The following is a 27,206-nucleotide window of genomic DNA, read 5'->3' on the forward strand; positions in this document are numbered from 1 at the left end:
TGGTTTTTTTTTGGTTGGGGGGGGGGGGTCTTCTCAGAGTACCTGACCGTCTTCTCGCAAATGATCGCCTTCCATGACCCAGAACTCAGCAACCACTTGAACGAGATCGGCTTCATCCCTGACGTAAGAATACAGACAACATCATTCACATCTCATTTCGGCCGGTTGGTGTTGAAAAGATGCAGTTTAAGATTTGGGAGCATTTAACACACACACACAAAAAAAAAGTACGGGACTGCTGTTATATCTCTTCAAGTATTCTGGGATTCATTTAATCCTTCTCTTTTCAGCTTCACTCTTTTTGATTAAACAACCCCTGCGGATTGTATCTGCTCAGTGTCTAATTTGGGGAAAAAAAAGACATCTGTCTTTTGTTGAGTTTTAACACTAAGCATGCATATCATACATGAAACTGCAGAATTCCCTCTCAAAAGGGATTGTTTTTATTTTTTCACATTGTCCAAACAGAATTATGTTGAAATTCTTGATATCAATCCAAGTCATTAGATTGTAAGGACTATGAATCACATTTTCCTCTCTGAACCTCATCCAAGCGCGCAGGCTTATGACTGAAAAACTGTTTTTTTCACTCTCGTGGTTTGAAGACAAAATATCTCGGGTGACCTAATTGCAAGCAAAAAACAAAAACAAAAAAACGTACACCTTCCATTCACCAAGAGGCCGAGTAACGAACTTTGTATCCGTTTTGTCTTTGTGTTAACTGAAGTTATTGTGGCTGCTTAAGGGAAAAAAAAATTCTAATTGCGGTACCGTAATGCAGATTTGAATCAAGCTGAGGTACATTATTTTTAAAAGATGTTTCGATGTCCCAATATTTAAGGGCCCACACTGTAGCTCGCACACAGACTGTTAGGGTTGGTAATGTTGTCTCTCTGGCCTAATTATCTTAGAAAAGGGGGTCCCACAGGGTTCAATTTTAGGACCGCTTCGCTTTCTTTTATTTGTAATATGCGTAATTAATAAAATTACGACAGGCATCTCATGTGTGCCAATGACAAGAGTAATTTGCCGTTTCAGTATGCCAGTATTTTTTGGTTATTATTTATATTATTGTATGTATATTATTGTTATAATATATCATGATATTGTCAGTATTTCCTGCTTTGCATTCTGGCTGGATGTAGTTTGAGACTGTAATCGTATACATTGTATTGTCGTGACGTAATTTGTGCTCCGCCGTCTTTGCCACGTCGCCCTTGAAAAAGAAATGTTTTGATTGATTGAAACTGTAAATACTACAAACTCCGATCTGATTCCACTTTAATGTGTTTTCAGTCTCATTTTGCATTCGAAAAAAAAAAACCTTCCAGATGATTTTATTTTGAAAAAAAATGCCCTTGGAGGTGTCCATGTCCATCGCACCTGCGGCAAAGAATGAATTTCTCTAACAATCTAGACTTGCATGTTAGTCTCTTCAGTGGCATCTTGAGAGCATGAAAGAAAGCGCACAAAAAAAAAAAAAATGCAAGTAAATTTTTACTGAATGGCTGAGGTTAGGTTCCAGAGGGGAAAAAAAGTGAATAGTTGAATAGCGAATCGCAAATAGGATGAAACGGGCGCCCGTTGAGCAAATATAAATAAATAAACCCGAGGTTAATTTGATGCACTGCTGACGTGCGCAAGGTGTCCTCTCCAATTCAACTTGGGGCCAAAAGCAGACCTCACATAATGTGTATCCAGAGGTTTAATTCAGGTGGCTTTCCATTTGGCTGCATCTCTCCCCCTCCCCGGTGTGCCATTTATGCTCCGCTAATCCAATCTGGCCCAACTCGCCATTCTGCCGATTGAAAGAGAGGCTGTAGCCGGCGGCGCTTATCGTTGCGGTGCGTGCCCGGAGTAAAACAACGGCATGCTCCTCGGCTCACCCGCCCTTCAATTATCTGTCAACTGAGTGGCCGAGATAAGCTCCAGCTGTCCACGTCCACACCCAGAGATACCACCCCCCCGCCTTTTTACTTCGCAGTACATCTGACAGGTGCGGCGTGTCCAGGTGCTTCATTAGCAGCCAACCGTGTACCACCATGTATTGTTGTACTCTTGATTTAGCATTTATACGAGTCCGCAGGGGCCGAATTGAGAGATTGCAAATGGGTATAATGAGATTAATTGTGACTCGGAATCCAAGTCAGCAGTTCTTGCTCCTCCTTTGCTATCTGTTCCTTCGGGGCTCGCAGAGTTAAGTCACCGACTAAAGCCCCTTGTTGTTCTGCTCATTTCAGCACATTGTGGAGAACAAATGTCTCTTTATCTCACTCATGTTTTCCCCCCCTTTTCTCTTACGTTCACAGCTGTATGCCATTCCTTGGTTCCTGACCATGTTCACACGTGAGTAGTCGTCCTGGCCCACAAGCCTCTTTTACACAGACATCCGGCAAAATTGCCACTTCATTTCGTGACACTGGCTTGAATTTCCCCAAGAGGGACGATCATGATTCTGGTATTGTAAAAATAAATACAGGACTATTAAAATTGAATTGGAAGTTTAAAATGGGGCATCAAAACGATAGAGCTGGAAGAAAGTATGTCTTTGCCTTTTGTACGTAACCCAGAGAAGGAAAATCATGCCATAAAACTGTGACCCAAACCCTAAAGATAATCAGATGGTGGACGAAATCAGCATGGTGTGATATTTAAAATACTAGGTTCTTGAAATTTAGCCTCTCGGCCAAGATGAGATCAAGTCAACGTACTTTGTTGACATCACTTACTGCTTTCTAGTTAACTTGAATTTAGGCTCCATCTTGTGGCACCTGAGAGAGTTATTGAAAGGGTACCAAAAAAAAAGCAAATCGGGGAGTATTTTAGAACACAACTGAGAGGTTCCACAGGGGAAAAAATGTGAATAGTAGCCTGCATATAGGTTGGGGTTCACTATATATGCATGTTCCAAATTCTGAGTTTTTGAATTTGAGAGACCTCACACAATGAGGGGAAAAAAAAACAAAAAAAGGGTTCTTGCCTTTATTTTGTGCGTAGTACTTGACCAACGCAGACAAGAATGTGTGCCGTAGTACCAAGTGTGGCCGTTAAGTGGCAAACACAAAGAAGAGCTGTCGAAGAAGCTAGGCTAACTGATAGTTCATCCACTTAACTCACCGCAGGCGTAAGGACTTCACATGGTCATTTTCATTGTGACGAATGACCAGTCAAGACACGTTACGCACACACTCAAAATAACATGTTGCAACTCCGTTTGCGGTGGCAAACTTTAGATAGTTTCCAAATTGGCTGGTTCTCTGTCACGTCACAAAGAGTCTGTAGCGCTACTAGCATGTGTGATGATAACGCAAACATTTAAAACAATTATTAAAAGCCACTTTATAGCAGAGCACAATTCTTGTACGCATTAGCTAGCATGTTCATCTCTGTCGCTCAAAGGTAGCCAGTTTGTTGGCATTTGTGTTCCCCCGCTTTTCACACAGATGTTGTTCCTCCTCAACTACAGCTCTGATACTAGCCCCCGTGGACAGAAAATTCCTGTATCAACTTCATCCTACTATTCCACGTCGTGCTGTTTGTACAGAACAACAGCAAAAAAACCAAACAAAACTAAAAAAAAAACCCATCCGGCTTTGAAAAGCCATGTGAAAGGCTCTACGGTTTGAATGTGCGGTGGCAGTGAACAAAGCCCATTAGCATCAGTAGGCTCAGGCAGTCTTCTTCCATTTGGGGAGCAAAAAATGAACGAGCCTGAAAAGGTCAGATACTCCACCGCAAATATGCTATTTTTCATATTTCGGTGACCTTTAGTCAGTCTACTGATTAATTTGTAAAAATCATTCGGATGACTCAAGCCAATGGAGCAGCTGTGTTGAATTCTTTGAAGCCCCAGAAAATGGAGGGACTCTGTAACTCCGAAATGGTTTCATGCCATGCCCGTCCGTCAATTACAAGCACAAGTCTTCACATCAGGGCATCTTGACGGTTTCCATTTCAAATCAACTGTGCTGGTTTATCAAAGCAAAACGAATAGAAACACTGTCATTGTCCAAACTGGATGTTTTTTTTGTTTTTTCTGGTTGAGTCTCCACCATGTGACCCAGAATGAGAAGCGCGCACTCACCGAGCGCGCGGCTGTGGTGGAAAAGAGTGTGAAGCATGACCTTCTTACCTCTGTCTCAATCCCCCTGAGGCAGAGAGTCCAGCGTCAGGATCTCCCTGCTCTGACTGCTAATGTCCACCTTCCGAGCGCCAGCCAGTTTTTCAGGGTCGTGTTCTCGTCACGTACATACATAGACATGTATCCGCGTTGACTGCCGCTCCCGACGTCTCAATGCACCCGCAGGAGATCCAAACAGGTGGATGATTGCCTTCAAATGTGAAAACTATCATTAAAAAAAATACAAATAAAAAAAATAGAACAGCCACGTTAAATATTCTGTCAGAAAACCACCTCCACATGAAAATTCCCCATGGGCAACCTTTCCTCAGCACATTTCTTTTCTGGGCTGGCCTTTTTTTGCATAAATACAACCACGCTTTAGCCGATGTATAATTCACATATGCAAATCATGCCTTTTTATACACAAAGTGTTTTCATTGTGGTGGCTCGATCCTGTTTGTCTCACATGCCGCCGCCGCCGTCTCTTTGAATTCGTTCATATGCGCACCCCCCGGCTTTGCAGATGTGTTCCCGCTGCACAAGATCTTTCACCTGTGGGACACGCTGCTACTGGGGAACTCGTCTTTCCCCTTATGCATCGGCATGGCCATATTGCAGCAGCTCAGGGACCGCCTTCTTGCCAATGGCTTCAACGAGTGCATCCTGCTGTTCTCTGACTTGCCAGGTGACTACTGACATGTATTACAAGAGGCCTTATTTCGGGCCTTTTATGCCACGACCACCTGGGGAAAAAAAAAAATGACTCGGCTCTCAGAGTACATTACCAACATTGTAAGCAAACTGTAATGAGACCAGTTTTATCTCTAAATTCTATATTTAATATTATTTAAGGCCTCAGCCACACAACCCACAGTTTTAACATGAAACACTTGTTTCCTTGCTTGTCCTTGGCAAGGACAGAGTTGTCCGAACTTGCCTAATTTCATGAACTGAGGCGGCCTGCTAGGATGAGAGGCAAAACCTCTTCAAAGACAAACTGAAAAGTGGATTCAAAGCCCTTGGAATGAAAAGACCTGGATCAATGAGAATATTTCTTTCATGTGTTCAAACACACATGTGATATGTTGAAAAGATATGTCAAGGCTGAGAACTGTTTTAAAAAAAAAAAAAAATCACATGATCTCATTATTTTACGGATTTTGTCCTGGGTTGGAATTTAACTTTCTTCCTAACGGATATTTAAAAAAACCAAAACGTAATTAGAACAGGAAATCTTGACATTTTTACTCACACATATTTTTTGAGCCAAACCGGAGAACTGACGCGATCCGTATTATCAAGTTTGGTCAAACTGCCTTGAATTTCACACTTGAGCAGAAGTTGAAGTCAAAGCTCTTCAAACCACTGCAAGCACTGGCAACCCTCCTCCGTGAAATCCTTCTCCTTATCTGCTATTGCAAGTTCAGTCTGCTTCTGTGTGGAAATGAGATGCAAGCGGGTTGCCTCGGGCACCAAAACACTCCGGTTGCAGCAACGTTATACGGACAAAAGTTTTTTTCGACAGCTGGCTGTTACCGCACAGAACCGGCTTGGCTTAGTTTGGGGCATCATGTGTGTTCTGTTTGCAAATAATTCCGCTGCAATGACAAGCTGGCTTGACCATCGGGCCCCGTTTTGACTGCAGGGTAGCCGCTCTCCTGATTGACAAGAGTATTTGAAGTCATTCTGGGTGCTGTCCACGTTGCTGACGTGCGTATTTGCCTTCGGGATTTGCAATTAGCTTCCTCTTTGTGGCCTAGCACGGAGCATTGCTTCCGCCCAAACATAAGACTGGCACCGAGTAAGCATATGGCATTCACAGTGAACTTCAGAATGTACAAAAATGCTCGGGGATGCGGGGGTTGGGTTGACCTCCCTCTTCAAGCTCCCGCTTTGCCGAATCCTCAGGCCTTTCGAACAAAACAAAACAACGAAACCAAGGCCAACAACCTCTCGTCTTGCCAGTTGCCAACTCAAAGTAATACTGTTTTACGACCTGATATTTGCCTTCGGGATTTGCAATTAGCTTCCTCTTTGTGGCCTCGCACGGAGCATTGCTTCCGCCCAAACATAAGACTGGCACCGAGTGAGCATATGGCATTCACAGTGAACTTCAGAATGTACAAAAATGCTCGGGGATGCGGGGGTTGGGTTGACCTCCCTCTTAAAGCTCCCGCTTTGCCGAATCCTGCTGGCCTTTCTAACAAAACAAAACAACGAAACCAAGGCCAGCAACCTCTCGTCTTGCCTGTTGCCAACTCAAAGTAATACTGTTTTACGACCTGACATGCGCACGTGACTCAGAAGGACGGCAAGGCAGAGGCAGTTCTCCTTATAAAGGTAAAATATGAAAAGATGCAGCCAGCTCGTTTGCCAAGATCTCCCAAGAGCGAGGGCTTTTGCCAGACTTGTTATTGCCGCTTCAGTATACCCGAGGTGTAACAGCGCTGGAGCTGGTGCTCTTGGTGGCGTCTTAAAGGAGAAGTCAACCCCAAAAATGTTCTGTACGCCACCACTAGTTTAAACATAGCTCACCTGTTTTCTGAAGCTGAGACGTGATTTGATGTTACCTGAGCCCTGAGCAACTGGGATGTCATTTTCAGTCAGCAAGTGACAAAATGGCCGCCCTCTGAGATGGACAAAAATGGGAGGATTTGACTGCTTAACTCATATTAATCAGAATGCCGTGTTTAGACTCGTGGGGCTGCATGGAAATTTGGGGGGGTTGACTTCCCCTTTAAGGAATTAAGTCAAGGAATCAGACGCAGGACCATTTACGCCGGAGCAGAGCAATCCACTGAGGTCGACTGATTGATGACAATGATTACAGGCTGCACAAAAAAAAAAAAAAAATGGCACGTGACACTTGATATTTAGAAAAGATGTCTTGACTACTATCATGTTGGAACACATCACATAAAAGCCAGGGCAACAATCGTGCACTGAGCATTTTATATCAACCCAATGACCATAACGTAGCTTGCGCAAGCTAGCACGGAAAGTTTCCCTCTTTGGTATGCAAGAAAGGGGAGTGAGATGTCAGTCTCCCCGTGATCGTTGGAATAAATCGGTGGACTAAAAACGTACTTTTGAAAATTGAGTCGAATCATGCCTCGCTTACGTTTAAGACATTGGGGCTTTGGCTTTGGTGTCTGAGGATGTGTTTGAAAAAGGGTGATGGCTAATTCTTGAAAATGGGGGGGTGCCAGGGTGAGACCAGTTGAGACCCTGTACTGGACAGTATGTGACATGTTTAATGACAGGATCCAATACAAAGTCTGGAAGCTATCGCAGGTTACAAAAACAGGTCACCTTGTTACATTTTCGAAAACTGCTGATGTGCACTCAATGCAATGAAGCTCAATTCACAGATGAATCGTTTCTACTTATTTTCAGGAAGCCTCTTTATTCGATAATGCGATCGCGTCACCGTTAATGATAACCTTTCATGACGGGGAAAAAAAAAAAGCCCAAGATTAGCGCTGCAACATTGTGCCTGCGAGGATGCGATCGATCACCGCCTGACGCCTTTGGTCAATCAATCTCATTTTGTTCGGCGCAGAGCCTCGAGTGAGCTAACCATAAGTCTCCCCTGTTTAGGGACTTCATTGATTCGCAGCGGCACGTCGAGGTTGTTTATTGATGATGCGGCAGCATTGGCCTTCACGGAACATTAGTATCCCGTCTCTGACAGAGGAGTTGGGCAGCGAACTTAATGGTCTCCGGCTTGTCGATTTGACAGTGAACAACAAACCACGGCTACTGTTGTCGAACGACAATGACGTAGTTTCGTCAAAAAAAAAAAAAAAAAATACCGACAACATTAACCCTTTTAGGGACAGCGGTTACGGCAGTGGACAGCTTATCAGTGGACACCAGATTCCAAAATAAAGCTCAAACCGATGAGGGGCATCGCTGAAGTCACTGAGCCATTTTATTGTACCTTCTAGAGTGCTTGACTAACAAAAAAGTTACTTTGAGTTGTCACTATATTACCTCTACCAAGGAGAAACATTTTATGGCGCTCGTTTCTTTTGTCTTTTTGTTTTTTTAAGGTGGTGCTTCGAGATGTTTTGATGACTTGCAATCTAGTTAGCATAGCCAATTTACAGCTTGTTGGTTCAATTTGTTTTTTTTACCCCCCCCGCCTCCCCCCCAACAGAAATTGACATTGAACGCTGCGTCCGTGAATCCATCAACTTCTTCTTCTGGACACCAAAAAGTGCAACATACAGACAACATGCGCAACCACCAAAGGTCTCCGGTGACAACGGCCTTGGAAAAACCACAACGCGCTACTCGTCTGACGATCAAGATTTTCCCAAGACGGACCTCGTGAGTATATGTCCTCACATTTGAGTAAAAGTCGCCAGCGAGTCGGCGCCTCCCTCTGCGCTGAATTTAAAGAGAATGAAGGGCGCTGCTGCCGTTGACTGGCAAACAAGGTGGCTGTGTTCACACCCACAACGGCGCACACACCCCATTCTAACAGTGCCCCTCTACGAAAAATAACAAAAGAAAGAAAACTTCTCCCATTCACACAGTTAAACTGTGCTTTGCGCTAGATTTGCGCTGGGTCTAAAAGATATTTGACCGCTCTTGTTTCTTCGGTTCGTTGTTCATTTTCAATGCATAGTGCAAACAACGGTACATTTTCTGGACATGCTTTCTTTTCTGTCTGTGGGTCATACGTAGCGCCTTAAGTGGTAGCCAGCATTAAAACAAACACATGACAGAAAATGAGGTATTCGAGTAATCTGATTTTCTTTGCAGTCTCGCGAGCCTCTCGTGCTGCTGGAGCTGAAAGCTGAAGTGTCCCCTCGCATCTCGGCAGAGGACTTCATCGACCTCTGCGAGATGTCATACGCCGCAAATAACCGCAGCAAAGCCAGCAGGCCAAGAATTATTGCTGTTGACATTCGCAGTGCAGAGGAGTATCCTTACCAGGGTTGATGTGAAATTTGCTTCCTTTAAATTTCCCCAGATTTCATCATCAAGAAATGTTGTGCACAAGCTGGAACATGAGCCGGAACAACAGCAGTCATCACTGTTTTTTGTATGTTTTCTTATCTCATCTAATCAGCTTTTAAAATGAATCCAGTTACCGTATTTTCCGCACTAAAAGGCGCACCTAAAAAGCCTTCCATTCTCTTAAAAGCTCACAGCGCACCTTAAAATCCGATGCGCCTTGTGTATGGTTATTACGGTAATGTCTCGACCCCCAAAATGGCTCCTTGCTAGAGACAAGCTTCCAACGCAGAATTCAAACTTAAGGCGATCGGGTTACGCAGTTGAACATAGAAATAGAGCAGCGGCAAGAGAGTTCAACGTTAACGAGTCAATGTTAGAACTTGATGTTGGTTAAGTGAACTGCTTTATTAAATAGGTTTTACTGACATCTGATCCTTCTGTTGGCATTTCCTTGAGCGTAGCTCCATCTAGTGGATGCATTGTAGATTGCGTCTTATAATGTGGTGCGTCCAATGTATGAAAAAAATTACAAAATAGGCCATTCATTGCGTAGCTCCATCTAGTGGATGCATTGTAGATTGCGTCTTATAATGTGGTGCGTCCAATTTATGAAAAAAATTACAAAATAGGCCATTCATTGAAGGTGCGCCTCATAATCCAGTGCGCCTTTTTGTGTGGAAATACAGTAGTCTATTTTAATTTGTTTTTCCAATGGGGCATTGGAATCATTTCATTTGTCTTATAAGGTTCACCAGTTTCCTTTGCTATTCTCACAGTTGCTCAAATTACTATATACGTAACAGTTGTATTGTTTTAGAAAGTGAATTACCGTACACTGCGGGGTATAGGTTTCACCCCAAAGCAATCATGAAAGATCTTTTTGTCCAACCGGTTTCGTTGATAGATTTAAACTCCTATTTTAGACATAATTTCTTTCGGATGATTGGATTTGTATTTTTTTCCCTTATAGTCTCATCAAATTCCAAATAATGGTTGAAATGTGAAATGCTCTTTAACCTCACGGCAACCCGCACCAGCAGAGGCCACATGTCCGGCAGCATCAACGTTCCCTTCAGCACGGCGTTCGGCACCGATGACGAGGTGCTGCAATGTCCAGCAACGGGAGCCCTCCAGAACTACAGAGGACGGGTTGTCGTCGTCATCGGCCACGCCATGAAAAGCGCTTCTGCGGTAAGGCCGCCCCCCAGACAAACAGACAAACAAACAAACAAACAAAAAAAAAAAACGCACAGGCAGGCAATTTGGAGACGATCCCCGGTCCTTGTTTGATGGAACGTAATGACGTCACTTCTGTTCCTATATTGAACCGGTGATTCGAGGTTCCTCGAGGTTACTTGGTTACATTTGCCTTGTTTTGACAAAGCAGTATGATTCGTGTCCGGCTACGCAAAATGTTCAGGCCAGAAAAGCCAACTGCGTGTATCGTACACGTTTTCTGTTTATTTGTTTTTCTTAAATGTTGCATGGTTGTGTTTCCTCCCAGTTTGCTGCACACCTCGTCAAGGTGAACTTCCCGCGGGTTTGCATCCTCGATGGAGGGATCAACAAGCTGAAGCCCACAGGACTCCTCACTGTCCCTTCGCCTCAGATCTGACAGGAGCGGCTGAGTCACTCGGGAGAGACTATGTACATATTCTTGGTGTTTTTTTTTTTTTTTTTCTGATACCATCATGAATAAAAAATGGATCCATCTTAAGAGCATTTTTATGCATTTAGCTTGGCTCTGAAAATTGAAAAGACACAGTGGGGCTGCTTGTTTCGAATGATATAGTCCTGTGTTACCAAAATATTTGAGGGGGAAATGAGCCTCTCGGGTCACATAAAAACCTCATATTTGAATCGTTCTCATGGATGATTATTGTACATCGAGAAACTTGAGCTAGGGGGTGGCTGAAAAATAAAAATTGAGTCCTTTACAGCAGCTCCTATGCTTTTTGTTCTTCTACTTTCCTCTTCCCATAACTTTTGCTGCTGTAAATTGGAAATTTCTCCATTGTGAGACGAATAAGGGTTTTCTTATTCTTATTATTCTTATCAACTATCAGTGAATCACTACCTGAATGATGTGGATGCTTTGGAATGTCAGAATGATCCAAGGGGCTACTGTTGTATATGCCCCGTATAGGGTCTCCCAAGGCAAACTGGTGATAAGTTGAAATGTGATAAATCAAACCAAGAGTGATTCAAAAGACCCACCAGTAGTTGAGGGGAGGGTCTTTGGTTCTGGTCGTTGAACACTGGGCCATCTCTTCACTCTTGCGGGGGTAGAGGAAAGTAGTTCCAGAGTACGATGATTGGAGTAGGAGAATGGATTTGACATGTTTTCCAATTGACAGACTTGGCTGAAAAAAAACAAAACAGAATCATCTTTATTGGCCAAGTATCTCTGTTAGAGCACACGATTCACCAGTGCGTGGTGTCTTTTGAGTCCAGTACTATGTCAAAAACACAAAGTACAGTTATTAAGAAATAATTATGCAATAGTGTGCAACCGTGCGGCAATACCGATCACCAACGGAAGTGTGCAAATTGTGCAAAGACAGAGCTACAATTAAAAAATGCTGTAATAGTGGCATGTCCAAATGATTGGAAAAGAGAAAAGCCATCCGGGAACACACAACGCAAGGCAAGAGAGGATGCAACAAACTTCTGCTTTTCACTTTTAAACTGCAATATAGTGTTGGGGGCCGTTGACGTCATCGCATTCGCTTCTAATTTCAACAGAAACTTTGTCATGGGTGTGGAGTGTTAAAGAGGAGATTTGTATCTGTGTACAATGGAAGCCTTGAAGTTGCATCAGCTGAGTACCACGTGAAAGACAGGTTTTTGTCCTGGTTGCGCTGCATTGCCTTTTAAAATGAAGAGAAAAAATAAAGACAGTTTAAATTTAAGAAATTGGCCCCTTTCCATGCAAACACAGGCCACACCCACCCAAAACATGCACTTCAGTTTGATTCCTGTTTTCTCACCTGACCAAATAGCCCAACACCAAGAAGGAAGACGACCTAGTGTGGGGTCAAACGGCCCTAAAGGGATGAAAGAGTTCACGACAAAACACAAATCAATCTTGCAATACCAGATCAGCAAGTAACTCCTGCCATGTCGAAAACACCAGCACTGAAAGTTGAGAAACGCCGTTCTTGGATGATGCTCTTGTTGTTGCGTAACCTTGTTATGTCCTGGCAGGGAACCCTAACGACAGTCATCTTTTTGTTCTACTTCCTCTTGGTCCACCGCACACCTTATCAAGGTGAACGTCCTACAAGTTTTAATATCCAATTGGCAAAAACTGTCAAAATGATCAGGTTGTTGTTTTTGTTGTTTTTTTTTTTTTTTTGTATCAATATAAATTATTGGACCCAGCTGCACAGACGACCATTTTTTGGGGCCCTTTTTTGCTAGCTGAGAGCAGCAAGTAACTCCTGTCATGACAGCAAGTTGGCACCGCCAGCAATAAGACCTGAAAAAATGTTGATTTTTAATTATGCTGTTGTTGTTGGGTAACCTCATAGTTTTTTGGCAGGGAAGCCGAACGACTTTGGCGACGGCACACCTTGTCTGGGTGAACGCCTCACAGTTTTGAATCCTGGCTTGAGGGCTCGTCAAACTGATGCCCATCAAACTCTTGATTTTAACTTTCCCTCTGGTGTGACCCGAGCTGTTGATCCATTTGGGAAAGAATGCATAAAGCGTTTTACTGCATCGATTAAAAAAATAAAAATAAATAAATAAATAAATAAACCTCGCAAAATTGAAGTCAAACCAGCGCCACATGGATTGTCTGCATTACGGTAATCTGCCGCTAGCAACTACCTTCAAAATAAAAGCTTTGCAACTAATAAAGGTTAAAATGCTGATTTCAGAGGCCTTTTCTTTTGAAATGTAACATCAGATCTTAATGATAATACTTTGGTTGAAGACCTTGGGTGGCCAAGTGGGCCATGTTTGTTTGTTTTAATCCAGTAAATTTTAAATTAATTATGTAGAGTTAATACAGTATTAATTTTGGTTTCCGTCACAACTTCAGAATGTTTCTTCATGCTATTCTGAGACAGTTTTCATTCTTCGTGGGTGAACTCAACGTTTCCTGACCGCTGAGAAGTTATTTTGTGAAGTTATATTAAATCCAAACCACTGACGCGCATGCATTAGTTGGAGAACTTTTATTTTGAAAGTGGCCAACCTCGCTTGCAAGCGGTAGATTACCGTAATGCACAGTAATAACAATCGCTGTGGCGGTTGGTTTGACTTTTGCGAGTGGAGGCGGGGTTGACCACAGCAATAATCCGTTGCATTTTGCCACTGTTTAAATAGAGCAGCTAAAGTTAAATTAGCATACAGTATTCTCAACTCAACTGTATTTTTAGAGCACTTTCAAACAGCCATCGCTGCATACAAAGTGCAGTAAAGCAACAAATCAATAACAAAATACGGTAGAAAGCACCAAAGAGCGAAATCAAGATCAATTCTGAGTCATATTCATCTAAAATTGTCACAAAATATACTCACCGGAAATATTCTGAGACTCCAACTCAATGGGTTTCTGTACTATTAAAACCACACCTAACTTTTTTCTGCAGCTTTTTTTTGTGCATTTTCCCCCTTTGCCTGACGAGACATTACATTCTTCTTTTAAAAGTCATTTAATAAAACCTATTTCGAACGAAACGCGTTTTGTATTTGCCCTTAGTCTGCCTTAATCGAACAGTTGCGAATGAAAGTATAAAGCATCTGAAAAAAGAACACATTTCAGCGTTGTGATGCGACTGTGGTACTTCTTACTACATTTGCGTGCAAACCAGATTTTAATGTGGAAAGGGCTCATCCCTCATGAGAAATCAACAGTCGCAAACCCGACTCGACCACTGCTCGTACACGTCTGACATTCCTTCCAAACAGCCTGACGCAGGTACCTCCCACAAATTTTGGCATACGGAACAGGTATATAAAAATCCGCTGTGGCCGATTGTATCTGGTCGGAAGAAGAACCGTCTTACCCTTATTAGACTTCTTCATCATTCCGAAATAACAATGGTGGATTATGAGGTGACCGTCTACACCGGCAATCGAGTTCACGCCACCACTGTGAATCCTGTGCACATTAAACTGGTGGGCACAGATGGCGAGAGTGACCGCACGTGGCTGAGGTCTTTGGTGATATTCAGAGGAGCGGTAAGTAGGGGGACAAAAAAAAAAAAAAAAAAAAAAGATCACTATGTTGAAATGACTTTTTTTTTGGGGGGGGGGTCCTACAAGTTCCACAGGAAATGCCAAAAAGTTGGTTTATTGGCAATCAAGTGCCTCACAAATCCTGCATTATCAGCGCAACTAGAAAAGGTGTATGGACGGTTTAGATGTTTAGGTTTATAAACTGGATCATAAAAAAAAATAAAAGCATAAGTCTCTTCATAACATTTCTTCAACGGTTTAGTTTATTCTTAAAAGTAGGTTTTTTTTTTTTTTTTTTACTGCGGCTTCATATTTCAATTCTAGATTGGCAAAAAGAGCACTGTTGCCTTGACGTTAAGTGTCGAACAACCCTAAACTATAAACACAGCATAGGAAAAATAAATAAATGTAAATATTCATAACCATCACATGGGTTTTCATGCTGAATCATATTTGCTATTCAGCACAGGCTTCGTTTTGGTTGCGGTGCTAACGTTATAGTATGTATGTTACCCTGGTTCATTCTTGAAGGTGAAATTGTCTCCAGTGTTTTGTTTTGTCCCTCCCATGTTTACTTCAATCAGATTAGGTCAGGTAACACACCTTTCAGTATGAGACAACACCCTTCTGAAAATTGTGTCTTTCTTTAAGCACCATTTTAATCGACTCATGTTTGTTTTACCAAGCTGTGTCTAAAAGAGACAAATTGTGCATTTTTTTAAGAATTTGGCACAGTCCCGAGGTGTCTTACTAACACATCTGCTGTCATACCGCTGGTGGCAACTGGCAAGACTTCTTTTCCCGCTTCGGCAACAGCGGGCCACTTTGGCAGCAGTAGGGGACAGAAATTATGATTCTTATAAAGGACTTAGTTTTCTGTACCCTGGTCGAGGTCAGATCTGGTCTACCAAAAGCCTCCCACACAACCAGAAGATCTAGGCCTATTGTGAAAACCGCATCTGGCGTCTGGTCACATAAAGTTGTCCACTGGGGCTTGTCAGTAGTGGTTGGCACTTTGTCACTAGCTAGCATCTAGTAAGTCGACCTGCTCGCCCTCACTTTGTTCGAGCCCCTATTTCCCCACGATGTGCCTCATGCTAACACACTCATATCTGCTGCTAGCTTAGTTGTACCTTGCCATGTTCAGGTCGTTTTTCTGCAGTTGCCAAGTTCTCCTCTGGAACGGTGCTAACACAAAAGGAGTTTTCCCTTAAACATCATGGTGCGCCTAATATTTTCAAACAAATTTTCTAGGTAACCACTTACACCGTTTCCTGCCCAAACTCCCTCGGACGTCTGCTTCTGATCGAACTCGACAAGCGGCAATTTTTTATTTTGCCCGGCGACGCCTGGTTCCCCGACAAGGTGGAAATCAAATCACCCGAGAATGACATCTACACCTTTCCCATCTACTGCTGGATCAGTGACAGTGAGACTCACCGCTTCAGAGAAGGCAAAGGTTGGTTCATTCACGTGCTTGTTTGCCATCATCTATTTAATACCTGCAACAAAATAAAAATCCTCCTGACAATTATTCTTATTTATTGAATTTTTTTTTTTTTTGCAAGCTCTGAGAATCTTTGACGAAAGCCACCCTCTCGGCCAATACGCAAGGGAGCAGGAGCTAAGTCGGCGAAATGTTGACTATGGGTGAGCGTTCACGGAGAATTCCTCCGACATGTCCTTGTGACATTTAAAGCAGACTCGAAAAGGTGACGTTAACCTTTAAACCGCCCAACAGCTGGGATCTTTATGCCCAAGGTTTGCCCTACTCCATCAAGGCTGACGGTCCGATGACCCTCCCGGATGAGGTCCAGTTCTCCTTTACCAAGGCCACGGAGTTTGCATTCACAGCGGCGACAGCGTAAGGGCCCTCCGAAACCGAACAATTTGGTGGGACAGATGACGGTTAACGCTGCCGTTATTTCTTTGTTCTGAAATGAGGTCTCCTTTATGTAGTTTAATTGTCAATAAAGACTTTAAACTGAACACCGCTACTTATTTGTGATGAAAAAGCTGCTTGTTTTGTTTCCCCAAGGGTGGCTGAGCTTCAGCTAAAGGGTTTGACCGACAACCAGGAAAATTGGACAAGTCTCGACGATATCAATGACGTGTTCCGCAACAAAGACACACCCTTATCAGGTACTTGACGGGTTTTCCCTGCTGAAAAAGAGCTTTGTTTTTTTTTTTTTTTTTTTTTAATCCAGCAACTAATCTAGCCAAATCAAGTTGCTTTTTCACTGTAGACGTTGCACATTTAAGTGTCCTAAATGATCCAGCTGGAAGCTGAAATTCTTGGGTGTTCTTGTATGGTGACGGAAAACTTTTTCCCAGATTATGTTCAGCAACACTGGAAGGAGGATGATTTTTTTGCCTACCAGTACCTAAACGGCCCCCATCCCACCTTGATTCGACGTTGTAAAACTCTGCCCGGCAACTTCCCCGTGACTGACGACATGGTCTTCATTCCCAATGGCTCAAACTTGTCCAATGAGTTGAAGGTAAAGAGTTTGTCTCATAGTCCTCATCACATTCTTTGACTTTCGATTTGAAGATGAAAAGACCGTTTTGTCAAAGGCACAAGATCTCGGCATTGTACTTTATGCAGTAGCCCATCTACGATCTACGCTCCAAAATAAATTTTTGGCCCTCAAACAGCGAGGCAACATATACCTGTGTGACTACAAACACCTGGACGGACTGCAGGCAAACACGGTCCAAGGGATTCAGCAGTACATGATGGCGCCCCTCGTCCTGTTTCACAAAAGGCCCGATGATAAGCTGATGCCTATTGCCATTCAGGTGACATTACTTTATGCCAATGTACTTAAAGATTTAAAATAAATAAATAAATAAAGTGAGGTAGAGCGGTTCTGCAGGAGGTACTGAAAATAGTCCGACTCACCTCCGATCATAGCTCAGTCTCTTTGACTCAGTGGTTCTTAACCTTCTTAGAGGTACCGAACCCAACCAGTTAATATGCACATTCACCGAACCCTTCATCAATGAAAAAAAAAAGTATTTTTTTTAATATATATATATATATATATAAAGAATAAGAAAACCTTTATTTGTCTCACAATGGAGAAATTCCCAATTTACAGCAGCAAAGTTATGAAAGGAAGAAAAGTAGAAGAACTAAAAGTATAGGAGTCGCTGTAAAAGCAGCCAATCTCGCAAATTATTGCAGGGGAGGATAGATAGGATACATGTTTGAGCAACAGCAATACGGGTTGCTTGCTTTTGCATGGACGACCAAATATGAGTCAAAAAGTCCATCCTCCCTCCCACAGCTCAAGCAGACTCCGGCTGAGGACAACCCCATCTTCCTTCCAACTGACTCTACGTACGACTGGCTGACGGCTAAGATTTTTGTGCGAAGTGCTGATTTCACGGAGCACCAGCTCAACGCGCACTTGCTGCGCACTCACCTTTTGGCTGAGGTTTTTGCAGTGTCACTCTTGCGCAACCTGCCCATGGTGCATCCCCTGTACAAGGTAACTGGAGTTCTCCCAATCTGGTTTCCAACTGAGTGTTGTTATTGCTCAAGACATCCGGATTGGATCAGGTTTTCCTTTCATGGTTATCCCTGGTATCCCTTTAGCTCCTCGTACCCCACACTCGCTACACTCTGCAGATCAACGAACAAGCTCGGGATACACTCATCGGACCCAAAGGAAGCTTCACTCTGGTAAAAGTCAACCTTTGTTTTCAAGATGACGTTGAAGACGCTCCATTTATGTCACATATTGGACTCTTCCTCAGTTTGCGGCTTCTGGGGGAGAGAGTGTGACGAAAATATTGGCAAGATCACAATCCTCGATCACCTACAGATCTCTCTGCATCCATGAGGACATTGCTGATCGCGACATGCAGGACGTTCCAAATTTCTACTACAGGGATGATGGACTCCAAATTTGGAACATCATGTTTAAGTATGCTAACCATTCTCCTCAAGAAAAATAATACAATACCAGTCTCGACATCAGTGGTGCCCAGCCTTGTGTCACAGACCGCTTGAGATTTTTTCTCATTGCTTTTAAATGGCCAATTTTAGAGCAGTGCTACTGACAGCAAAGATAATAGAGTGGTTAAACATTTTATGAACGTTCATTCCTTTCAAACAGTGTTATTCTACTGCACAACAAATGTAGAATGAAATAAAGTAAAACGGCGAACTATTAAGAAATGGACCGATTCGGAAGAATAAATACGCCTTATAATGTCAACAATCATTTTTGAAGTTACGATTCTTCATGCGGCGTACTTGCCAAAGATGACACGATTGCTTGAAGCTCATTTTTGGTGGCTGCCGGCTAGTTATTAGCGACTAAACTGCTAATGTTTACGTGGGCAGCCCGCGCAAACCCTGCTCGCGTTTTTTCATGCTTTCCGCTTGATCAATTGGGTGCCGTTTGTTCAAATGATTCAACGGGCTTCTTGTATTCCCTTGTTTTTGTCGACTTAGCTCGGGGAGGAAGTTCTCTTGTCAAAATAGCTTCATCTTCGAAAGTCATGACTGCCCAGCAGCTATGCGTTTCGATGTCCGCGTTGTCAATTTGTTACTGTCGCTCCCTGTTTACTGCCCGCTCTTTCATTTATTGGCGGATTCGGTTGATTTCAGCTTTCCAACCAAGGTTAAAAGGAGGACTCCGATTGACTAAGAGTCGCGCACATTTCCCCACGTCACGTCTGATGGAGTGAATTTGCTCGCAGGTCTGCCTTTATACGGCCCGGTCCCAAACGGACCGAGGACCGGTGTTTGTGAACCGCTGCTCTATGTGACTTTGTAGATGGGGCCCGAGGAAGAACCGAACACATTTTTGAGGATCTAGATTTTAGTATAGAAATTAATTTTCTCATGACCTATTAAGCGTTTTGCAGAATGCATGTGCAAATATACAATTTGTCTCTCCAAAGATTTGTGCAGGGAGTGATCAAGTACTACTACAAAAGTGACGACGACATACAGCGAGACTCGGAACTGCAGACCTATATCGGGGACATTTTCGAACACGGATTCCTGTCCCAGCCACAATCAGGTGATCCCGCACCGCTTCACGCTACTCCCCGATTGCACGTTTTTTTTTTTTTTTAATTCAGCGGCTCAAACATGTCGCGTTTTTTCACAGGTATCCCTCAGAGTTTCACCACCGTGTCAGAGCTGATCAAATTCACGACCATGGTGATGTTTACGAGCTCGTGTCAGCATGCAGCTGTAAACAGCGGACAGGTGAGAAACCCCGGCATTCCTTTTGGTCTAAACAGGTGTAAAACGACGCACTTTGCAAACCCCCATTGCAGTTTGACTACGGTGGCTGGATGCCCAACACCCCCCCGACCCTGCAGCGTCCTCCCCCAACCAAAAAGGGGACAACCAGCGAGGCCACAATGTTGCAGACGTTGCCTGTTATCAACGTGACCGTTCAGGGAATGGCCGTCGTCTGGTTGCTCAGCAGGCAGTCCTCTGACTTTGTAAGTAGAACAAACTTGATCTGACAAACAAGATTCGTTGTCCTCGGGAAGTCACTACCCAAAAGTAGTCACCACGGGTGAGAGGAGGAACGTAGCTCTACCTGTAACTCTTATACACCGCAACGGATAGCACATCGTTACTTTTTAACCTCAGGTGGGAGTGGGGCTTGGGGGAGGGGACACATATTCCACAAAGTACATGACTGGTTGGCAAGACTCACACGCACCCTCGAGTTTCTGCCTGACAGTAGATAAGTGGTCCAGTGTCTCAAATCAAAAGCGAATTATTTGGTTATGGAACTCTCATACATTCATTTAACCAGCATCGGTTGTGTCAACAGGTCCCCCTCGGACATTACCCAGAAGACCATTTCACAGAGGAGATCCCCCGCCAGCTGCAAAAGGATTACAAAGCCGAGCTTGACAAGTTGTCGACCACAATCAACAACAGGAACAAAACGTTGGAGATCCCTTACACTTACCTGGATCCAAAGAACGTCGAGAACAGCGTGGCCATCTAAGCGTCGGAAATATATGATGTGATATTAGCCATCCATCCATGTTTTAGCACCGCTAGCACATCGGACTGGCACTTAAAATGGCGGCAGACGTGCCTGCCCCTCCCCCCCATCTGTTATTGCGCAACGCCGCTTGGTGAAGCGTCACTTTAGATTGGTGGCGACGCCGGGTAGTAAATCACATCCAAACTGTCTGTCACTCAAAAACACGTTTTATTTACAATCGGCTCTGCGCTGATTTTGAATATGGTGAACATGCATATGACGTAACGTTAAAAAAAGAAAAAAAAAATCATCCAGTGCCCTTCATCTTCAAAAGGGGAGTGTTGAGAAAGCACTTCAACAATGTACAGTTTAGGCTGCGTGCACGGTGTTCAATGACCCAAAAAAAAAAAATTAAAAAAAGTCACACTAGCGATTTGGCGTGAGATTATTTAGCACGAGTCAATTTACGGTATGTCTAAAGCACACGATGAAAGGTTGTACAGTATGGCAATCGGTATCACTCAATGGACTGATCACATGACATTGCAATGGACAAAAATATGGCGCTTGGGGAAATACACTGTAAAGCTCGGAGCTCTTGCATGTGCACAGGGATTTTTTTTCAACTCTTCACTCGACAAGCGGCAATTTTTTATTTTGCCCGGCGACGCCTGGTTCCCCGACAAGGTGGAAATCAAATCACCCGAGAATGACATCTACACCTTTCCCATCTACTGCTGGATCAGTGACAGTGAGACTCACCGCTTCAGAGAAGGCAAAGGTTGGTTCATTCACGTGCTTGTTTGCCATCATCTATTTAATACATGCAAAAAAATCCTCCTGCCAAATTATTTATTTATTTATTTTTTGCAAGCTCTGAGAATCTTTGACGAAAGCCACCCTCTCGGCCAATACGCAAGGGAGCAGGAGCTAAGTCAGCGAACTGTTGACTATGAGTGAGCGTTCACGGAGAATTCCTCCAACATGTCCTTGTGACATTTAAAGCAGACTCGAAAAGGTGACGTTAAACTTTAAACTGCCCAACAGCTGGGATCTTTATGCCCCAGGAGTGGCCTACTCCATAAAGGCAGACGGTGCGATGACCCTCCCGGATGAGGTCCAGTTCTCCTTTACCAAGGCCACGGAGTTTGCATTCACAGCAGCGACAGCGTAAGGGCCCTCCGAAACTGAACAATTTGGTGGGACGGATGACGGTTGACGTTATTTCTTTGTTCTGAAATGAGGTCTCCTTTATGTACCATATTTTCCGCACTAAAAGGCGCACTGGATTATGAGGTGCACCTTCAATGAATGGCCTATTTTGTCATTTTTTTTCATATGTTGGACGCACTGGATTATAAAACGCAATCTACAATGCATCCACGAGATGGAGCTACGCTCTTTCCGTTCGACTCGAGAGGTGTTCATGACTGCCTCAGAAAAACGTAAATTAACGATTACTTCAATGAAACTACGAAAATTGAAAATAATGCATCAAAACAGAAAATCAAGCGAGGAAATCACAAAATCAATTCTATAGCCCCCCTACAGAATTTATTTTGGCATTATTTCATTGAAGGAATCGTTAATTTACGTTTTTCGGAGGCGGTCATGAACGCCTCTCGAGTTGAACGGAAGAAGAGAAGGCACGGAGACGGACAAAGACGTACCTGTATTTTTTGAGACTGAAAACCATTAACAAAGTGTGCGTTTTAAAAAAACAACACCAGAGCTCTCCTTTTTTCGGAGCTGCAACAAAAACTTAATAAAGCAGTGACACAGTTCACTGAACCAACAGCAAGTTATAATATTGTTAGCATGTCTCCAGCAAGGAGCCATCTTGGGGTTGACATATTACCCTAATGACCATACACAAGCCACACTGGATTTTAAGACGCGCTGTGAGCTTTTAAGAAAATGGAAGACTTTTCAGTGTGCCTTATAGTGCGGAAAATACGGTAGTTTAATCGTCGATGAAGACTTTTGACTCAAAACTGCTACTTATTTGCGATGATAAACTTGCTTGTTTTCTTTCCCCAAGGGTGGCTGAGCTTCAGCTAAAGGGTTTGACCGACAACCAGGAAAATTGGACAAGTCTCGACGATATCAATGACGTGTTCCGCAACAAAGACACACCCTTATCAGGTACTTTACGGGTTTTCCCTGCTGAAAAAGAGCGTTGTTTTTTTTTTTTCAAATCCAGCAACTAATTTAGTCAAATCAAGTTGGTTATTCACTGTAGACATTGCACATTTAAGAGTCCTAAATGATCCAGCTGGGAGCTGAAATTCTTGGGCGTTCTTGTATGGTGACGGAAAACTTTTTCCCAGATTATGTTCAGCAACACTGGAAGGAGGATGATTTTTTTGCCTACCAGTACCTAAACGGCCCCCATCCCACCTTGATTCGACGTTGTAAAACTCTGCCCGGCAACTTCCCCGTGACTGACGACATGGTCTTCATTCCCAATGGCTCAAACTTGTCCAATGAGTTGAAGGTAAAGAGTTTGTCTCATAGTCCTCATCACATTCTTTGACTTTCGATTTGAAGATGAAAGGACCGTTTTGTCAAAGGCACAAGATGTCAGCGTTGTACTTTATTCAGTAGCCCATATACGATCTACGCTCCAAAATAATTTTTGGCCCTCAAACAGCGAGGCAACATATACCTGTGTGACTACAAACACCTGGACGGACTGCAGGCGAACACAATCCAAGGGATTCAGCAGTACTTGATGGCGCCCCTCGTCCTGTTTCACAAAAGGCCCGATGATAAGCTGATGCCTATTGCCATTCAGGTGACATTACTTGACGCCAATGTACTTTAAGATTTAAAAATAAATAAAGAAATAAATAAAGTGAGGTAGAGAGGTTCTGCAGGAGCTACTGGACATAGTTCGGTTCACCTCCGATCACAGCTCAGTCTCTTTGACATTTATATGAAGCGGCGCATGCCGGAATCAAACGTGAGTCAAAATGTCCATTCTTCCTCCCACAGCTCAAGCAGACTCCGGCTGAGGACAACCCCATCTTCCTTCCAACTGACTCTACGTACGACTGGCTGACGGCTAAGATTTTTGTGCGAAGTGCTGATTTCACGGAGCACCAGCTCAACGCGCACTTGCTGCGCACTCACCTTTTGGCTGAGGTTTTTGCAGTGTCACTCTTGCGCAACCTGCCCATGGTGCATCCCCTGTACAAGGTAACTGGAGTTCTCCCAATCTGGTTTCCAACTGAGTGTTGTTATTGCTCAAGACATCCGGATTGGATCAGGTTTTCCTTTCATGGTTATCCCTGGTATCCCTTTAGCTCCTCGTACCCCACACTCGCTACACTCTGCAGATCAACGAACAAGCTCGGGATACACTCATCGGACCCAAAGGAAGCTTCACTCTGGTAAAAGTCAACCTTTTTTTTTTTACAAGATGACATTGAATACTGTATTACGTCACGTATGGGATTCTTCCTCAGTTTGCGGCTTCTGGGGGAGAGAGTGTGACGAAAATATTGGCAAGATCACAGTCCTCGATCACCTACAGATCTCTCTGCATCCCCGATGACATTGCTGATCGCGACATGCAGGACATTCCAAACTTCTACTACAGGGATGATGGACTCCAAATGTGGAACATCATGTTTAAGTATGCTAATCATTTTCCTCAAGAAAAATAATACAATACCAGTCTCGACATCAGTGGTGCCCAACCTTGTGTCACGGACCGCTTGAGACAAATACAGGCTGCCTGCGGTCCAGCAACCTTTTTTTTTTCCATTGCTTTTAAATTGCCAGCTTTATAGCACCGCTACTGACAGCACGGTAATTCAACATTTTATTAACGTTCGTTCCTTTCAAATAGTGTTATTCTCTGCACAAATGTAGGATGAAATAAAATAACACGGCGAACTATTAAGAAATGGACCGATTAGGAATAATAAATACGCCTGATAATGTCAACAATCAATTTTGAAGTTACGATTCTTCATGCGGCGTTAGCATCATTGCTACTTGCCAAAGATAACACGATTGCTTGAAGCTAATTTCCGGTGGCTGTCGGCTAGTTATTAACGACTAAACTGCTAATGTTGACGTGGGCAGGCCGCGCAAACCCGGCTCGCATTTTTTCGTGCTTTCGGCTTGATCAATTGGGTGCTATTTGTTCAAATGGTTCAACGGGCTTCTTGTCTTACCTTGTTTTGTCGCCTTAGCACGCACCGACCGCTCGGGGAGGAAGTCCTCTTGTCACAATAGCTTCATCTTCGAAAGTCATGGGTGCGAGGCAGCTGCGCTTTTCGACGTACGTGTCGTCAATTTGTTAGCGTCGCTCTCTGTTTACTGCCTCTTCTTTTATTTACTGGCCGATTCAGTCGATTTCAGCTTTTCAACCAAGTTAAAAAGGAGGACTCCGACTGACTAAGAGTCGCACACATTTCCCGCGTCACGTCTGATGGAGTGAATTTGCGCCCAGCTCACAGGTCTGTCTCTGTACTGCTCGGTCCCGAACGGACCGAGGACCGGTGGTTGTGGACCGCTGCTATACGTGACTTTGTAGATGGGGCCCGAGGAAGAAAGGATCACATTCTTGAGGATCTAGACTTAGTATAGGAATTTATTTTGTCGTTACCTATGAAGTATTTGGCAGAATGCGTGCACTACGATACAATTTGTCTCTCCAAAGATTTGTTCAGGGAATGATACAGTACTACTACAAAAGTGACGACGAGATACAACGAGACTCGGAACTGCAGACTTATATCGGGGACATTTTCGAACACGGATTCCTTTCCCAGCCACAATCAGGTGATCCCACACCACTACGCGCTACTCCCCGAATGGACGTTTTTTTAATTTATTTATTTTTTTAACTCAGCTGCTCAAACATGTCGCGGTGACGCCTTTTTTTCCCTCGCTCTTTTTCACAGGTATCCCTCAGAGTTTCACCACCGTGTCAGAGCTGATCAAATTCGCGACCATGGTGATGTTTACAAGCTCGTCTCAGCATGCAGCAGTAAACAACGGACAGGTGAGAAACACCGGCATTCCTTCTGGTCTAAACAGGTGTAAAACGACTCACTTTGCAAACCCCCATTGCAGTTTGACTACGGTGGCTGGATGCCCAACACCCCCCTGACCCTGCAACGTCCTCCCCCAACCAAAAAGGGGACAACCAGCGAGGCCACAATGTTGCAGACGTTGCCTGTTATCAACGTGACCGTTCAGGGAATGGCCGTCGTCTGGTTGCTCAGCAGGCAGTCCTCTGACTTTGTAAGTAGAACAAACTTGATCTGACAAACAAGATTCGTTGTCCTCGGGAAGTCACTACCCAAAAGTAGTCACCACGGGTGAGAGGAGGAACGTAGCTCTACCTGTAACTCTTATACACCGCAACGGATAGCACATCGTTACTTTTTAACCTCAGGTGGGAGTGGGGCTTGGGGGAGGGGACACATATTCCACAAAGTACATGACTGGTTGGCAAGACTCACACGCACCCTCGAGTTTCTGCCTGACAGTAGATAAGTGGTCCAGTGTCTCAAATCAAAAGCGAATTATTTGGTTATGGAACTCTCATACATTCATTTAACCAGCATCGGTTGTGTCAACAGGTCCCCCTCGGACATTACCCAGAAGACCATTTCACAGAGGAGATCCCCCGCCAGCTGCAAAAGGATTACAAAGCCGAGCTTGACAAGTTGTCGACCACAATCAACAACAGGAACAAAACGTTGGAGATCCCTTACACTTACCTGGATCCAAAGAACGTCGAGAACAGCGTGGCCATCTAAGCGTCGGAAATATATGATGTGATATTAGCCATCCATCCATGTTTTAGCACCGCTAGCACATCGGACTGGCACTTAAAATGGCGGCAGACGTGCCTGCCCCTCCCCCCCATCTGTTATTGCGCAACGCCGCTTGGTGAAGCGTCACTTTAGATTGGTGGCGACGCCGGGTAGTAAATCACATCCAAACTGTCTGTCACTCAAAAACACGTTTTATTTACAATCGGCTCTGCGCTGATTTTGAATATGGTGAACATGCATATGACGTAACGTTAAAAAAAGAAAAAAAAAATCATCCAGTGCCCTTCATCTTCAAAAGGGGAGTGTTGAGAAAGCACTTCAACAATGTACAGTTTAGGCTGCGTGCACGGTGTTCAATGACCCAAAAAAAAAAAATTAAAAAAAGTCACACTAGCGATTTGGCGTGAGATTATTTAGCACGAGTCAATTTACGGTATGTCTAAAGCACACGATGAAAGGTTGTACAGTATGGCAATCGGTATCACTCAATGGACTGATCACATGACATTGCAATGGACAAAAATATGGCGCTTGGGGAAATACACTGTAAAGCTCGGAGCTCTTTGCATGAAACGCCGTGACCAGCGAGTATGAGAAGAGCTGCACGGTTTCAGAGAAAAGCACAATAAGACGAGAATCAAAGTCACGGATTTAATTCTCAAGCAGTTATGCGAGTTGGGGGGGCAATGGGGGGCAATTTTACCCGAATAAAACTTGGTTGGGAAAAGTCAATTTTACAACAAGGAAAGTGTCAACCTATTGGGACAAATAAACTGCGATAATACCGAATATGATGCTATTTCTAATTCTACTTGGGCAATGTTAACGTTTGTCACAATATTCCAATTTTATTCTCGTGACGTAAAGTTTTATCTCTCAAAAAAAAAAAAAATCCTAAATAAATTAAAACTGCTCTTGAAATTTTACATTTCTGTTTTTCTCATATGATAATGTTACAGCTTTTGCCATTTTTCCCCTCCAATTCCTTTATCCCCAAATAAAATGTCAACTCTCATCAAGATTGCAACTTTTTGCCTGTAAATGGATTTATCATTCCCACGATACTGCTGCTCCTTTCCCAGGAAAATCCAGCAAAATTCCCTTCAAATTTTTTTTTTTATGCAATGTTACTTTGTCTCACAC

At 43.5% G+C, this 27,206-nt stretch overlaps 2 protein-coding genes and 2 long non-coding RNA genes across 10 annotated transcripts in view; 2 read left to right on the forward strand and 2 right to left on the reverse strand.

Annotated features, from left to right (window-relative positions):
• Positions 1-10,998, forward strand: part of tbck (TBC1 domain containing kinase) — a 19,009-nt gene extending 8,011 nt beyond the window's left edge. For 3 of the 4 annotated variants that reach the window (XM_019861809.1, XM_019861810.1, XM_019861811.1), the window contains 7 exons: positions 38-123; positions 2,310-2,346; positions 4,647-4,808; positions 8,286-8,458; positions 8,897-9,065; positions 10,129-10,285; positions 10,599-10,998. In XM_019861809.1, coding sequence (XP_019717368.1) covers positions 38-123; positions 2,310-2,346; positions 4,647-4,808; positions 8,286-8,458; positions 8,897-9,065; positions 10,129-10,271 — 770 coding nt within the window. In that variant the 3' untranslated portion in view covers positions 10,272-10,285; positions 10,599-10,998. The remainder of the gene's footprint in view (positions 1-37; positions 124-2,309; positions 2,347-4,646; positions 4,809-8,285; positions 8,459-8,896; positions 9,066-10,128; positions 10,286-10,598) is intronic. The other variant, XM_019861812.1, reaches the window with a different exon arrangement.
• On the reverse strand, positions 130-3,556 carry LOC109511085 (uncharacterized). The gene is made up of 3 exons (XR_002167237.1): positions 3,543-3,556; positions 945-946; positions 130-562 (listed from the first exon to the last, which is right to left on the reverse strand). It is a non-coding gene; the product is annotated as an uncharacterized LOC109511085 (long non-coding RNA).
• Positions 10,894-13,900, reverse strand: LOC109511082 (uncharacterized). 2 transcript variants are annotated; one of them, XR_002167235.1, is made up of 3 exons: positions 13,625-13,900; positions 12,085-12,141; positions 10,894-11,457 (listed from the first exon to the last, which is right to left on the reverse strand). It is a non-coding gene; the product is annotated as an uncharacterized LOC109511082 (long non-coding RNA). The 2 variants fall into 2 exon arrangements; XR_002167234.1 differs by lacking the exon at positions 13,625-13,900 and having other exon boundaries at positions 12,085-12,816.
• A 147-nt stretch (positions 13,901-14,047) lies between these two features.
• On the forward strand, positions 14,048-26,945 carry LOC109511070 (arachidonate 12-lipoxygenase, 12R-type-like). 3 transcript variants are annotated; one of them, XR_002167232.1, is made up of 16 exons: positions 14,048-14,287; positions 15,539-15,743; positions 15,853-15,934; positions 16,026-16,148; positions 16,323-16,426; positions 16,619-16,785; positions 16,943-17,086; positions 17,578-17,781; positions 17,889-17,975; positions 18,050-18,219; positions 19,205-19,326; positions 19,417-19,517; positions 19,589-19,759; positions 20,101-20,844; positions 21,038-21,043; positions 26,616-26,945. XR_002167232.1 is itself a non-coding variant. In XM_019861814.1 (14 exons), the coding sequence occupies exons 1-14, from the start codon at positions 14,147-14,149 to the stop codon at positions 26,043-26,045; spliced, it is 2,001 nt and encodes a 666-aa protein (XP_019717373.1). In that variant the 5' UTR covers positions 14,048-14,146; the 3' UTR covers positions 26,046-26,945. The 3 variants fall into 3 exon arrangements, 2 of the variants coding, with proteins under 2 accessions (XP_019717373.1, XP_019717374.1); XM_019861814.1 differs by lacking the exons at positions 19,589-19,759; positions 20,101-20,844; positions 21,038-21,043 and adding an exon at positions 25,354-25,524 and having other exon boundaries at positions 25,866-26,945; XM_019861815.1 differs by lacking the exons at positions 19,205-19,326; positions 19,417-19,517; positions 19,589-19,759; positions 20,101-20,844; positions 21,038-21,043 and adding exons at positions 24,938-25,059; positions 25,182-25,282; positions 25,354-25,524 and having other exon boundaries at positions 25,866-26,945.
• Positions 26,946-27,206: the final 261 nt, after the last annotated feature.

Source organism: Hippocampus comes, unplaced genomic scaffold, assembly GCF_001891065.2.
Source record: "Hippocampus comes isolate QL1 unplaced genomic scaffold, H_comes_QL1_v1.1 scaffold7, whole genome shotgun sequence".
In the NCBI taxonomy this organism is placed as follows: Eukaryota; Metazoa; Chordata; class Actinopteri; order Syngnathiformes; family Syngnathidae; genus Hippocampus; species Hippocampus comes.

Bases quoted from the DNA above. Each gene is read 5' to 3' on its own strand.
- LOC109511070 (XM_019861814.1), top strand. From the start codon at position 14,147: ATGGTGGATTATGAGGTGACCGTCTACACCGGCAATCGAGTTCACGCC. The intron at 16,427-16,618 runs GTACTTGACGGG...ACTTTTTCCCAG, and splicing joins CAAAGACACACCCTTATCAG to ATTATGTTCAGCAACACTGG. The intron at 19,518-25,353 runs GTGAGAAACCCC...CCCCCATTGCAG, and splicing joins CAGCTGTAAACAGCGGACAG to TTTGACTACGGTGGCTGGAT.